Source organism: Chiloscyllium plagiosum, unplaced genomic scaffold (assembly GCF_037043375.1).
Source record: "Chiloscyllium plagiosum isolate Xiang-an unplaced genomic scaffold, Cpla_swu_hap1 HiC_scaffold_3, whole genome shotgun sequence".
Lineage (NCBI taxonomy): Eukaryota > Metazoa > Chordata > Chondrichthyes > Orectolobiformes > Hemiscylliidae > Chiloscyllium > Chiloscyllium plagiosum.
This window is the reverse complement of record NW_028270141.1, coordinates 95486716-95502787: the sequence shown is the minus strand read 5'-3', so window position 1 is coordinate 95502787 and position 16072 is coordinate 95486716. Positions and strand designations below refer to the sequence as shown.

The 16072-nt window shown below is 39.7% G+C and overlaps 1 protein-coding gene across 21 annotated transcripts in view; it reads right to left on the bottom strand.

The window, feature by feature from the left end:
• The window catches only part of snap91a (synaptosome associated protein 91a), a 226535-nt gene that overhangs the window by 109471 nt on the left and 100992 nt on the right, over window positions 1-16072 (bottom strand). For all 21 annotated transcript variants that reach the window (XM_043685682.2, XM_087981635.1, XM_087981663.1 and 18 more), the window contains one exon: window positions 5998-6074. In XM_043685682.2, the coding sequence (XP_043541617.1) occupies window positions 5998-6074 (77 nt within the window). The remainder of the gene's footprint in view (window positions 1-5997; window positions 6075-16072) is intronic.

The window sequence follows — 16072 nt, the reverse complement described above, 5'->3', positions numbered from 1 at the left end:
TTACTTAAATGAATAACAACTGCAGAACTGAGGTAAGAGGGATTTAAGTTTTCTGGTGCATAAGTCACAAAACATTAGCAGGTCGGTGTAGAACATAATCAAAAGTGGCTAACTGAAAGCTGTACTTTCTTAACTGTCCAATTCCTATTAAAAACAACATAATGTTTTAGTTATACAGGCCACTAGTGAGTCCATGCTATGAGCAGTTTTCTTTTACTTCCTTCAAGAAGCAGATGTACTGGAGGTGGTTCAAAGGAGGTTTACCAGATTAAAAGCTAGAATGAGTGGGTTTTTCCTCTGCGAATCGGTTGGACAGGCTGGTTTCCAGTGGGATTTGAAGAGTAAGGAGTGGCATGATTGAAATGTATAAGATCCTGAATGTTTTTGATAAGGTGGATGTGGACAGCCCAAATCTAGGGGGCATGGTTTAAAATTAGTAGTCACCCTTTGAGGTGAAAGAGGAGGAAAATTTTATTTTCCCTTGGAGGGTTGAGGCATATTAGTACTCTCTGCCTTACACAGGAGTGGAGCTGAGGTATCATACAATACTTTTAAGGTAGAAGTGGGTAAATTCTCGTCAGACGGAGATGGTAATGAGAAATCTGAAACACAAAGATCTTGCGGAATAGCGGAGCAAGCATTAGACACTGAATAATCTACTTTGGCTCCTATTTTGTCTGGATTGTATTATGAGTGCCCATGAAACACAGAAATTAAACAAACAACTATATGGTTATATGGAAGGGCATGGGAGGTTCATGTAAGGTGACCCTTGGTTGAGAGAGTTTAAGCGTTGAAACAAATCTTGAACTTGAGTTTAATTCAGAACTGCACAGACAGGAGATACATGAACAGAACCACAATGATGTAAGCAAAAGTACAAATTTGTTAACATGCAGAGGGCTAATTGCTAAAAATGAAAATCTGTTGCACTTTTAAGGGACATGGTCACTGGACATAGACACAGAAGTAGTTTAATTAACCTTACACAATGGAAAGCTGTTTATTTCAACAAGGACTGGTTTAGTTTTCCAATGAGACATAGTACAAATTATATTTATCAGTTTGTGGGCACACAAAAAAGTGACAAATAACGTAAGATCTTGAGCTACATCCCTGTACACATTGATAAAATAAAGCCTTTGCATTGTCGAAACCCTAACTGTCTCAGTATTGAGCATTGCTTAGTATAAAACTGCATGTTCATATTCAAACATGGATACATTTAATTAAAGCGCGATGAAATATATTGCTGAACACAACTTAAATGTTTTTCAATTTTTTTGTGTTCCCAGTTTATTCAGCCTCTGGGTCAAGAACTGCTTCAAGTGAGAGTGAATACCATGAGCTACTTGAAGATCTGATAGTCATTTGCTGGCTATGTTCTCAACAATGGAACTGAACCAGTTGTTGTAATGACTGGACGAGGTTTAGCTGTTGACTAAATTATAAAATCAGCAGGTAAACTAAGCTGGTAACACAACCAATAAAATTTATTCCAAAAAAAAACAAAATGCTGACAAAACTCAGATCTGTGGACAGAGAAACAAAATTAACTCAGTTTCTGTCATCACAGATGCTGCCAGATTTAGGTTTTTCCAGCATTTTTGGTTTTTGCTTCAGATTTCTGACACCTGCAGTGTTTTGCTTTTATTTGAAACTTCATTCCATTTTTTCAGAGGGAGAAAACTGGAGTCAACTGAAAAAAGCTGGTGACTTGAATTTATCTTGCAAAAATCTCCAGCTTTATGTTTTGACAGATATTCTTCCTCGTTTTTATACTATTCTCATGTAAATAAATTCTTAAAAACTTACCCTTCACTAAGATCCCATGGCAGCCATAAAAGAAAAGTAAAGTTTCAACAGTCACTTGATAAAAACTAAGTTATTCCATTTTTAAATTTGAAAAAATACTGTATCTCAGTAATCTCAACATTTTAAAAAATCCATGTTTATGACAAAGGTGCAATTTTATACTTTTGTACAAGGTTTTGAATTGGAAATTGTTACAAATAACAAAGTTCGCAAATTCTCAGTCATAACTTATTCTATTGGCATCTTGAAATGCTTTTAATTCTACGTTCCCAGTTCAAGGCACGTTTGCAATATAAATGTTACAGGAACTCAAACATAATTTCAATCTTGTGGCTCTAATACAAATTTTGTCCACAGTATTTGTAGTTATTAACTTAGATTTGGCTAGACAAGAAAACATAATTAAATAGGACAGACTGTATAGCTAAAAGGACACTCTACTCAAACTACTCATGCTAAAATTTATATTCCACTCGAACGTCCTTCCACCATTCCCCATTTGATTTGCCAAACCTTCTGCTCCCCTTTTTTCTCATAAGCTTATCATAAATATCCTTCGACATTAAATCAAAGGCATGGGCAGAGAGAGTTTTTCTGCATTTCCTATTTTATGACTATCTTATATCACCGGCCTTTAGTTTTGCTCTCTCCCACAGTAGAAACGTTCTTGTTCTATCCATTCCTATCAGAACCCAAAACAAATCTCAGCCTGACAATCTTTTCTTGATCCTTGCAAATCTTCCCCCAAACCCTCTTAAGTAACTCAAAAGCTTTTTGTAACATCAACCAGAAACTGGAGGTAGCACTGAAATTCTGGTTGGAACAGGTTTGATACAGGTTTAGAATAATTTTCAGACTTTTGATTGTATCCTTCTAGAAAATAAGCCTATTGTTAGATGTACTCTGTTTTGTGGCCTTGCTAAGTTTAGGTGCAAATTTCAGCCATCGAAGAATTTGTACCCAGACCCCTTGTTCCTCAAACTCACCCAGCTTTGCACCTTCCAAGTAATGAGACTGCTTATTCTTACCAAAATGCTTTACTTTGTGTTGAGCTTAATTTGATAATTCCTTACGCATTCTTCCAAAATTATTAATTTTTCCCTGTAATTTGTTGCAAACCCCTATGTTGACCATCCTGTCCCTATGACACATACAAATTTGGTATCATCTGCCAGTTCTGGACCCAGAATCCAAATAGTTCAGGTAAATTTGAATGGCAGTGGTCAGAGCACTGAGGAACACTAATGCCCACTTACTGCTACTCCAAAGAATTGTCCTCACCTGTCACACTCTGCTTTTTGTTATGAAGCTAGCTAACCATTTATTCCACCACTACACATTCATCAACCGTATTCATTTGTCTATTATGGAGCACTGTATCAAAGTAACTTTTAAATAAAAACAAGATAAACTGCCTAGATTATATTACCATTGCCTACACTATTACATTAATAATTTTAATAAGGTTGATCAAGCAAGACTTTCCCTTTCAAAATAAACTCTGGCTATTCACTATCAGTTTATTTTTCTCTACTTATTTGTCATCCCCTGCTTACTATGATTCCATTATTTATCACAACATGGATGCTAAGCTGACGAGCCATCCAGACCACAGGCTTTATACTCAGAGGGGATACGTTGCTATTTGTTAGCTCAAAAGCCCACATCTTAGAATTTTTCAATTTTAATTGAATAGCATTCTCCAATGGCAACAATCCGCTCAGTTTGCTGAACATGAATTTTAATTCCAGAATCACTTTTCCATTTCAAAAGGGTAAAAAGGTATGTGGCAGTAACCTTATTAATAATAATATTTGGTTTAAATTTCATTTCTTTCTCAAGGAAGCAGAGCTTTCAACTGAATTCTGGTAAGAAACTAAGCAGAATGGAACTCACCCATGTATGCTTCCAGCCTGCACAGTACCAAATTGATGCTTCAGTAGCATTATTTAATACTTCCACTTTATGTTTAAAACGAAACCAAACAGCTTTGTAATATTTATAGTCACAGCAAATCAGCAAAATTTTGACTTGTTCCATGACAGATTAAGTTCTCAAGGGTATATTCCTTGTGATCAATTGTTTCTCAAAGTTTTTAAATATGCAAATTAAATAATGTTAATTGCAGAAGGTTTGTAACAACTTTTTTTTGTGGGAGCATATAATGATGAGCTCAGAAAGACCTTCAACCTGCTGTACCTCTGGTAGTTCTTTCATAGTTGTAGAATCATACAGCTATGCAGCATGGAAACAGACCCTTCGATCCAACTTGTCCTTGCCAACCAGATATCCTAAATTAATCTAGTCCCATTGTCAGCATTTAGCCCACATCCTTCCCAACCCTTCCAATTCATATACCCATTCAAATGCCTTTTAAATGCTGTAATTATATTACCTCCGCCACTTCCTCTGGCCACTCGTTCCATCTCTACACCACACTCCGCATAAAAATGTTGCCCCTTTGGTCCCTTTTAAATCTTTCTCCTCTTACCTTAAACCAATGCCATCTAACTTTGGACTCCCCTACCCTATGGAAGAGACCTGGCTATTTACCCTCTCCATGCCCCTATAAACAGTTGGCATCAACTGTAAATGTAGTGATGGCAATTGTGAATGACAAGAAATACTAGTTCTGTGACCTGATGACTCTTGGCCTAGAAGCAGTACCAATAGGATAGATCAATATTGGAGATGACAAAGGAATACAGCAGACAAAAGAGCATTGCAGCATAAAGAACAGAGGCATGTCTGCAAGCAGCTTTGTAAAACAGTTTAAACAAAAGGACTGAAATCCAAAAGCAAGGTGACAGAGATTGAAAATTTGACAGTTCCATTGCTTTACTTTGGTTTTCCCAAAGCCGACCAGATTGCATTGCGATGTTTATTAACGGGATTCAGATAAAGAGGTCCCTGGGGGAAGTATGCATTGTCAAGATTATTGTGAACCTAGCTAATATGAGTTACTGCAGGTGACATTAGAGTGACAACTATCTTCAGGAGATTCTGATGAAGTGGAGCCACATAGCAGGTGACTCCAGGATGAAGTCCAAACTGAGGAAAGTGCAAGATTTTGCATTCTGGAAAGCAAGTTGAAAAGACAGATGTGGTACAAAGGCTTGTGATCTCACAAGATAGTGTTTGTTGTATCCACTATTCCACACATAATTTGTAGTTTGCACAGGCTGTTACTTGCCTGTTAATTCATACTTAGTTTACATTTATTTTAACACCAGTCAAAATCAGTGTTGCAAAAAGTGGACTTCTGCTGGAGTTTTCTCCATTCATGGGCCTTCCAGTGAATGTCATTATTTTTAGTTTACATTCTCCATAGAGATCATAACATGATTGCTTCAATTATATACAATAGCACATGCAATGCAAATTAATTCTAATGATTTGACATTTCACTTTACACTGCCATCTCCAAATGTTTAACAGTTGCACAGTGACTTAAACTGAATCCCTTCCTTTACAAACACAATTCTGCCAATGACAGCAAGAAACTAAAATAAATCCTGCCATCAATTCCACAATCTCCACCATAAAAATTATAATGTAATTGTGCAATTGATACAATTGTAATAGAAAAAATACTCAGAAGTTTGGCATCAGGTTAGTTGCTTTGTATGGATTCAAGTTTGATATTCTCAAACTAGATTAAATCTTCAAATAAAAATTGGAGTTCCTCAATTCTCTTCCAAAAACAATAAACAAAATGATTCTTGAAATGAACTCATGATACCATGACCCTTTTCTCCCCAAAACATTTACTTGACTTTTACATGCTAAATGGACGTGTCAACTGCAAGAAAAATGGAAAATGTAGGTGTAAATTGCTCATGGTAAACTTAGTCAATCACTTAAAGTTAATTTTACAGCACTAATTTGTTGATCGCTTACTGCTTTGCACAGATAAACTTGCTATGAGGTATCAACGACTAAATTCCATGTCATTTATGAACTTATTTAGTCAACAGATAGAAAGATTCTTTCCTGCAGTACAAAATTTGACAGTTAATTAATCACTCAATAGCTTTATACGAGCATTTCATTTACTTTACAGCAGTGGTAAATAGTATAATAGCATTTAAAAATTATGCAGTTGCAAGTAGCAAGCATAGCCAAATATCAAGTGAGAACTTGCTTTATGAAAATACAAAACCTAAACAGAAGCAAACTTACCTACTGCCAGCTGCATTTTTCTTGCCTTCCAGTGTATTCAAATGCTGTTCAAGGGCTTCCAAAAGACTGCTAGGAGCCTAAAGGAACAGCAACACAACACATTCAAAACATATTTACGAGCAATTGACCAGCCAGCTAAACAAGGAACCGGAGCAAATCACCCGTAATCATTTGCCTGGAAAACTGTAAAGCACTCCAGTTTCCTGCTTTATTTAACTTTGTCCATAATATCAAAGCATCACAAAATAAATTTCATGCTTTTAAATCCATTGAAGGCCTTTAATTAAATAAAGGCACAGAAGATAATCAGGTTTTTAAATCTTTTATCCTCTGAGAAAGATCCTAAATTAGGTCCGAAAGTAGCATAAAATAATCTTATTTAAGTTTCTTACATATTAGAAACAATAGCTCATGACACATTCACACTTTTTTTTTTATATAATTTATGAAAAAGATTCAAATTTATTCATATGACAAAGTAAGATTGTATTTACATACTGTTTAATATTGAATAGATTTATGGATTTTGCGTTTGACAACAGCCTGAGCATTTTCCAACAGAATTCAATATTAGAAACACGTGGATTGTTTGAAATGGATTTTAAATTTGCTAATTTTAACTCCTTTTGCTTTGTAGCTAAGTGAGTCAACCAAAGAGTCCAAAACCTGGGCTGACCATTGAAACATTAACACTAAAATATTAATGAACACTTAATATTTCTAAAATCTTCTGCTTTTGTTCTCGTTGGCTATTTATCTGCCTAGTCTATTCACAGGATTTAAAAAACTTCAGACAGTTTATATGTGTAAATCTCTATGACTATGACTCTCTGCTAGGAGTCACAAATTTACAATAATATTTGCAGAATTCACTCGCATCAATCAAATCCTACAGATTTGCATTTTGCTTTGAAGGAAGAAGAACATATATTTTAGTCCATCTTTTGGAATAGCTGAGCAAACAGCTTAAATAAATTTTCAAGTACAACCTCTTCACCTAGAAGAACACAAATGAGATAAAAAGGAGGAAGAGATATAAATTAAAGTACAGGCATCAACTGAGATACGGTAACTTAGAAACAGCACCTTCTTAAAGAATTTCAGTTAAAACACATTTCACAACTGCATTACATCTGAAAACTGTCCTTCAAATTATCGTAAAATCTTTTCTATTTCTTATCAGAAATAAAACAGAAAGCAAGATATCCTTACTGCACTTAGATTGCTCACTTCTGTAGTCAGTTAGCAGAGAAATGTTGAATGAAAAGAAAAAACGTACAGGTAGTTCTCCTATAATGCCGTCATTGCATTCCACCAAAACTTTGCTTAATAGAAAAATCGCTTAATAGAAATAATGGAGCCTATGGGAAAAGAGGGGTTAGGGCAGAGCAGCAAAATAATATCACTCACGATCACCCAAAAATCACCCGAAAGCCTAATGCAAAGTATAGCACAGCCTGAATGAAGGTTGAAATCAAATTTATGAAACAAAGTAAATTTAACACAGTACATTTTTGAAAATCTAAGAAAGCTGCTCTCTGTACAGTAACTCAGAGCTGCTCTGTTGGCAGCTGACATTGCACTTACGCAGAACAGCATATAGACCTGCACTGACATCACATGTGCAGAACCGCAAGAACATCGGCGCCTATGCAGAATGAAGTGCACGAATCTATCCCTGCTGAAATCATGCTATTGCCAGCAGAGGTAAGCATTCTCCAAAACACCACTACCTCATTCTTCAGCAACGTTACAGCCAAATCGCGCTGCCGGAACACACATTATCCCAGAACTATCAGTAATGACTGACTCCCCATAATATCGGTAAATAGGAATACATGACGAATACACAAAAAAGCACAGAAAAAGCATGAAGTAACAATACCTCACACTCGTGACGTGGAAAGCAACAGCGAAATGGACAAGACTCTCATATTACATGCAAGATTTTATTTGTCTTCATCTGGGACACTGAACAGCAAGTCACCTCTTCCTTATTTGTCTCTTACTGTTTCATACGATTGTACTGTCACCCTCTTTTTCTTCCCCCCTCACCACACCATTTCACATCTCTTTTACCTTTAGCTTCACTTTGAGGTTGTTCGGTAATGTTGGTAATGATATTAGCATGGAGAACTGAGGAACGACCCAAATGCCTAAAACTGGATTTTTTGTGCGAGCTGTGCAAATCAAATTCACCTAAAATGGTTCTTCTCCCATACCCTCCTTCAGTTCATGCTTCGTTGCTCCCATTACATCTATATACCTCCCACCGTCACAATCTCTTCCTGCCACCCCTAACTACATTCAATTCTTTTGTCTTGAGCTGTCTGCTCAACCCTAGTAACCGCTCTGCTCCATTGGCAGTCCCCTTGCCCCAAGACCTCCATCTATGTTCCCTACAATGCCATTTTCTCAAACTTCCCTATCGACTCCCTCAAAATGTCTTTGTGGATTCCAAAATTCAACATTACAAATTAAATAAATTGAAGGAATAACCTGTTTTAATTCAGTGCCTATCGTCCCTCCACCATAACTCTGTGTTAAAACTTAGAATCCGTATTATATACGGTCCTTTCCTGCCAACACTTACAAGGCAGTGGATCAACTTCATACTGCTTTTTGTCGAAAGAAAACTGGAGATGAGGACAGGTGTACTATTGCCTTGACCACTGGACTTTGCAGCAAATGTAACACACCTACCCCCACCCCTAAACCCTCCCACAAAAAGTGTAGCCATTCCTGTTGGAAATGCAGCAGCTAATCTACACAAGCAAGGACCCAGATCAGATAGAGTTGTAAGATGTACAGCACAGAAACAGACCGTTCCGCCCAACCTGTCCATACCAACCAGATATCCTAACCTAATCTGGCCCCATTTGCCAGCACTTGGCCTGTATCCCTCTAAAATCCTTCCTATTCATATACCCATCCAGATGTCTTTTAAATGTTGTAATTGTACCAGCCTCCACCGCCTCCTCTGGCAGTTCATTCCACACACCTACCACCCTCTGCATGAAAAAGTTGTCCCTTAGGTCTCTATATCTTTCATCTCTCACCCTAAACCTGTGGCCTCTAGTTCTAGGCTCACCCACCCCAAGGAAAGGACGTTGTCTATTTATCCTATCCATGCCCCTCATGATTTATAAACCTCTTTCAGGTCACCCCTGAACCTCCAAACCTCCAGAGGTAACAGCCCCAGCCTATTCAGCCTCTCCCAATAGCTCAAATCCTCCGACCCTGGCAACGTTCTGGTAAATGTTTTTCTGAATCCGCACATTTCACAACATCCTTCTGATAGAAAGGAGACTAGAATTGCATGCAAGATTTGAAAAAGTGGCCTAACCAAAGTCCTGGACAGCCACAACATGCCTGAACTCCTGCACTCAATGCACTGACCAATAAAGCATACCAAATGTGGCACAGTGGTTAACACTACTGCCTCACAGGGCCAGAGACCCGGGTTCAACTCCTGCCTCAGGCAACTGTCTGTGTGGAGTTTGCACATTCTCCCAGTGTCTGCGTAGGTTTCCACCGAGTGCTCCGGTTTCCTCCCACAGTCCAAAAGTGTGCAGGTTAGGTGAATTGGCTATGCTAATTTGCCCGTAGTGTTAGGTGAAGAGGTAAATGTAGGGGAATGGGACTGGGTGGGTTGCTCTCCGGAGGGTCGGTGTGGACTTGTTGGGCTGAAGGGCCCGTTTCCACACTAAGTAATCTAATCTACCATCCTACCTACCTGCGACTCTACTTTCAAGGAGCTATAAACCTGCACTCCAACGTCTTTGTTCAGCAACACTCCCTAGAACCTTTCCATTAAATGTATAAGTCCTGCTAAGATTTGCTTTTCCAAAATGCAAAACCTCACATTTATCTACATTAAACTCTATCTGCCACTCCTCAGCCCCTTGCTCCAACTGGTCAAGATCCCGTTATACCCTGAGGTAACTTTCTTCACTATCCACTACACCTTCAATTTTGGGGTCATCTGCAAACTCACTAACTATACCTCCTATGTTCACTGCCAAATCATTTATGTAAATAATGAAAACTGGTGGACCCAGCACCGATCCTTGTGGCACTCCACTGGTCACAGGCCTCCAGTCTGAAAAACAACCCTCCACCACCACCCTCCGTCTTCTACCTTCAAGCCAGTTCTGTCCAAATGGCTAGTTCTCCTTGTATTCCATGAGATCGAAATTTGCTAACCAGCCTCCCATGGGGAACCTTGTTGAATGCCTTACTGAATTTCATACAGATCACGTCCACCACTCTGCCCAATCAATCCTCTTAGTTAATTCTTCAAAAAGCTCAATCAAGGTCGTGAGACATTACTTCCCATTCACAAAGCTATACTGACGACCTCTAATCAGTCCTTGCCTTTCCAAATACATGTACATCTTGTCCCTCAGGATTCCCTTCAACAACTTGCCAATCACCAACATCAGGCTCACTGGTCTATAATTCCCTGGCTTGTCCTTACTACCTTTCTTAAATAGTGGCACCACGTTAGCCAACCTCCAGTCTTCCAGCACCTCACCTGTGACGATTGATGATACAAATATCTCAGCAAGGGGCCCAGCAATCACTTCCCTAGCGTCCCATACAGTTCTAGGATAGACCTGATCAAGTCCTGGGGATTTATCCACTTATTTGTTTCAGGACATCAGCACTTTTTCCTCTGTAATATGGACATTTTTCAAGGTCATCATCTATTTGAGGAGGTGACCAAGGATGTGGATGAGGGTAGAGCAGTGGATGTAGTATACATGGATTTTAGTAAGGCATTTGATAAGGTTCCCCATGGTAGGCTTATGCGGAAAGTCAGGAGGCATGGGATAGAGGGAAATTTGGCCAATTGGATAGAAAACTGGCTAACCGGTCGAAGTCAGAGAGTGGCGGTAGATGGTAAATATTCAGCCTGGAGCCCAGTTACAAGTGGAGTTCCGCAGGGATCAGTTCTGGGTCCTCTGCTGTTTGTAATTTTTATTAATGACTTGGATGAGGGAGTCGAAGGGTGGGTCAGTAAATTTGCAGATGATACGAAGATTGGTGGAGTTGTGGATAGCGAGGAGGGCTCTTGTCGGCTGCAAAGGGACTTGGATACGATGCAGAGCTGGGCTGAGGAGTGGCAGATGGAGTTCAACCCTGCCAAGTGTGAGGTTCTCCATTTTGGAAGGACAAATAAGAATGCGGAATACAGGGTTAACGATAGGGTTCTTAGTGAGGTGGAGGAACAGAGGGATCTTGGCGTCTATGTTCATAGGTCTTTGAAAGTTGCCACTCAGGTGGATAGAGCTTGTAAGAAGGCCTATGGTGTATTAGCGTTCATTAGCAGTGGGATTGAATTCAAGAGTCGTGAAGTGATGTTGCAACTGTACAGGACTTTGGTTAGGCCACATTTGGAGTACTGTGTGCAGTTCTGGTCGCCTCACTTTAGGAAAGATGTGGAAGCTGTGGAGAGGGTGCAGAGAAGATTTACCAGGATGTTGCCTGGAATGGAGAACAGGTCGTACGAGGATAGGTTGAGAGTGCTAGGCCTTTTCTCATTGGAACGGCGAAGGATGAGGGGTTTATAAGATGATCAGAGGAATAGATAGAGTAGACAGTCAGAAACATTTTCCCTGGGTACAACAGAGTGTTACAAGGGGACATAAATTTAAGGTGAAGGGTGGAAGGTATAGGGGAGATGTCAGGGGTGGGTTCTTTACCCAGAGAGTGGTGGGGGCATGGAATGCGCTGCCTGTGGGAGTGGTAGAGTCAGAATCTTTGGTGACCTTTAAGCTGCAATTGGATAGGTACATGGATGGGTGCTGAAGCTAGGACAAATGTTTGGCACAACATCGTGGGCCAAAGGGCCTGTTCTGTGCTGTATTGTTCTATGTTCTATGTTCTATTTCCCACATTCTATATTTTCCATGTCCTTCTCCACAGTAAACACTGATGCAAGATACTCACTTAGTATCTTCCCCCATATCCTGTGGCTCCAAACATAGACTGCCTTGCTGATCATGGAGGGACGTTGAAAAGTACAGCCAGTGAGACAGCACCAGAGGAGCAGGAGAATCGACGCTTTGAGCATGAGCTCTTCATCAGGAATGAAGTTTCAGTATGCTGCCTGACCGGCTGTGCTTTTCCAACATCACATTTTCTTACTCTGATCACCAGCATCTGGAGTCCTCACTTTCTCCCGATCTTTGAAGGTCCCTATTCTCTCCAAAGTTACCTTTTTGTCCTCAATGTATTTATAAAATCCATTTGGATTCTCCTTAACTTTATTTGCCAAAAAGTTCTCATGTTCCCTTTTTGCTCTCCTGATTTCCCTCTTAAGTATATTCCCACTGCCTTTATAAGGATTCATTTGATCTCTCCTGTCTATACCCGACATACTTCCTTCTTTTCCTTAATCAAACCCTCAATTTCCCGAGTCATCCAGCATTCCCTACACCTATCAGCCTTTCCTTTCACCCTAACAGGAATATACTTTCTCTGGACTCGGTATCTCATTTTTGAAGTGTTCCCATTTTCCAGACATTCCTTTACCTGCGAACATCTGCCCCCAATCAATTTTCGAAAGTTCTGGTCTAATACCGTCAAAATTAGCCTTCCGCCAATTTAGAACTTCAACTTTTAGATCTGGTCTATCCTTTTCCATCACTATTTTAAAACTAATAGAATTATGGTCGCTGGCCTCAAAGTGCTCCTCCACTGACACCTCAGTCACCTGCCCTGCCTTATTTCCCAAGAGGTGGTCAGGTTTTGCACCTTCTCTGGTAGGTACATCCACATACTGAATCAGAAAAATTTCTTGTACGCACTTAAATTCCTCTCCATCTAAATCCTTAACACTATGGCAGTTCTAGTCTATGCTTGGAAAGTTAAAATCCCCTACCACAATCACCCTATTATTCTTATAGGTAGCTGAGATTGCCTTATAAATTTGTTTCTCAATTTCCTGCTGACTATTAGGGGGTCAATAATACAATCCCAATAAGATGATCATTCCTTTTTAATTTCTCAGTTCCCCCAAATAATTTCCCTGGACGTATCCCCAGGAATATTCTCCCCAAGTACAGCAGTAATGCTACCCCTTATCAAAAAGGCAGGAAAGCCACACACAACCAGATCCTGAATTACAACAAGCACCCAAACACTTTCAAGAGAAGCTGCAGTAGGACCCTGTTCAAAAGGGCCACAACACACCAGCCACTACAACGAACAACCGGAAACCCCAAAAATGGAACCAAATAAATTCCAGAAGACACAGTACGTCAGCGCTTCACATTAGGCTCCAAAACACTGAAGATGTTACCCAGACAGTGGCCGAAATGTCTGCAAATCAACTTCAAATCCACTTATTAGCACTGACTTGCAGAATTCTGTTCTCAGGCCCAAATACAATGCTGTGATAAGCCTACTGACAAGTAAAGCACTACTATGGAAAGGTGAAACAATCTCTGGCTTATGGAGATTGATGGCAACACTGACAGCATACCTTACTTCCCCTTTTAACACAACCCTATCACCAAAACAAAGCCATAAATTCCAAGACTGTCATTGATCTCATTTCCTGTCAGAGATATGCCCCATTACAGCCTCCAACTACAGACCTCAACTGCACAGAGTCCACCTGTGGCTCAGTGGTTAGCACTGCTGCCTCACAACACCAAGGTCTCAGGTTTGATTCCAGCCTCCGGCGACTATCTACGGAGTTTGCACATTCTCCCAGTGCCTGCGTGGGTTTCCTCTGGGTGCTCCGGTTTCCTCCCACAGTCCAAAGATGTGCAGGTTAGGTGAATTGGCTATAGTATGAGGTGCATTAGTCGGTGGGAAATGGGTCTGGGCGGGTTACTCTTCAGAGGGTCAGTGTGAACGTTGGGCCGAGTCAAAAATAAGTTTTGCCTACCACAAAAATGAGCAATTGCAAAATTTTCAGTGCCAATGTGATGTCAGGGTTGTAGGCCATATGTCCCAAAGATCACAGGGCCCTATCAAACGACACATCCCATTGTCCATTCACAGCTGACAGTATGTCACTCACGGTCAATCAGGCAGTACTTGTAAGCCTTAGAACAGCAGCCCTCCATTTGATGTTACTCTGATATTGGAAATTCATTATTAATTAGAGAGATATTGACAAAATCTGGCAAATGGGACTACATTTAGGATATCTGGTTGGCATGGACCAGTTGGACTGAAGGGTCGATTTCTGTGCTGCATATCTCTATGACTGCATAATTATACCAGGAACTGATTTCTGATCATTAATCAGGTTTGCAGTGTGGTGTATTTATGCATGCTGGAAGGCATAGCACACTAAGACCCTGGTCATGCTGAGAGATGGAATTTGAACATAAACTACACCTTTTTCATGTCAAAAACCAAAAGGAACATGGAAACCACCAAACCTTGCCCAGTCTGAATTATAAGATTGACAATTACGTGTTTCTGCTGAACCTTCATGTCAATGATGGTCCAACCAATTAACACCCACTTATCATTTTGTGTGCAAGACAAAAAGCATCAACTTCTTGACTCCTTTTAGCAAAGTTTCTTTAATTCATCATACTGCACTTGTTGGCCATGACAGACATTTTTTTCTCATCTACAAATTTGATCTTATCACTTGTCATTTTACTCCATTGCACACCCAATCTGACCAGTGACCCCTTAAATTGTCCAATGCAGCTCAACATTTACATTCAGATATACAAAAGACTACAAGAACTGAGGATGCTGGCACCCAACATAGCTCAATGCAACAAAACAGAAATGCTGAAAACATTAGCAGTACTGTGATTCTGAAGGATCAATGAACCTGAAAAGTTATCGGATTTCTCTCCACAGCAGTGGTCAGACCCGGAGTTTTTCCAGCAATTTGTTTTATTGCATTGAACTATATTGGATGCCAGTATCCTCAGTTTTTGTGTTCGTGTGTATAGCTCAATGCAATCTCAAAAATAGCATCCAATTTTTCAATATTAGGCAATTCACAAATTCAACAATGCTAGCTCAGAATCATAATTCCCATTTTTGTGGGGCTGTGATTAAAAGATAATAGTCCTACATTGACATTTTCAACTCCTCCAAACCTACCTTTTGTGCCCATTACCATTTCCTTTAGCTACATACTATTTCTCTATTCATTAAATCTTTCCTGCCTTCCAACACAGATCTTACCTTTTATTCTTCATCCCTTCCCAATCTCCCTGCATTTGGATTATCTTTAACATGTCCAGCTCTAATGAGACATCAATCTGAAATAGGAATACTTTTCTCTTTCCAGAAGTTGCCTCACCTGCTGAGTATTTCCTACATATTGTTTCTATATTAGCACTAAGCTTCAGCTCTTCAGGTTGTTAATTACTTGGTGTAGATATTATATAGGCGGTATCCCGATTTACAGGAGTCCAATTTATGAACTTTCATACTTACAACTGTGTTACAACTTTAAAGATCTGACATATGACTGTTTTCTGTACTTACAAACGGTTATTTTGTATCTTCTTGCATTCGGTTCAGACTTGCGTTGAAATCTACTTGTGAACAGACTCAAGAACAGAACCTGTTCGCAGCCTGGGAACTGTCTGTAATTGAGTTGCTACTGTTAGATTTCAGTGAGATCGAGATCTTTCAGGATCCGAATCATTACACTGCAGAGGGAAGCCATTCAGCCCATCACATCCACTTGGCTCTCCAAATCAGCAATTCACTTAGTGCTATTCCCCTGCTTGTGCCACATTCTTCCTTTCTGATGAGGCAATCAAACATGCCTCCAACACATTCAGGCAGTGCATACCAGACCTTCACCAAAATGCATGGAAAAGTTTTTCCCTCATGTTGTTTTAGCTTCTTTTGTCAACTACTATAAATCTGTTCCTGCTTTTCAATCATCTCAAAAGTGGGAGGTTTCTTTGCATCTATTCCATGCAGGCCCGTCATGACTTCCAATATAATCACTAAATCTCTTCTCAGCTTTCTGCTCTCCGCTCTCCAAGGTAAACATCTTGATTTCTGCAATCTAATTTCAAAATGAGAGAATGTCATAAATCGCTTCTACACTCACTCCAGTACTTCA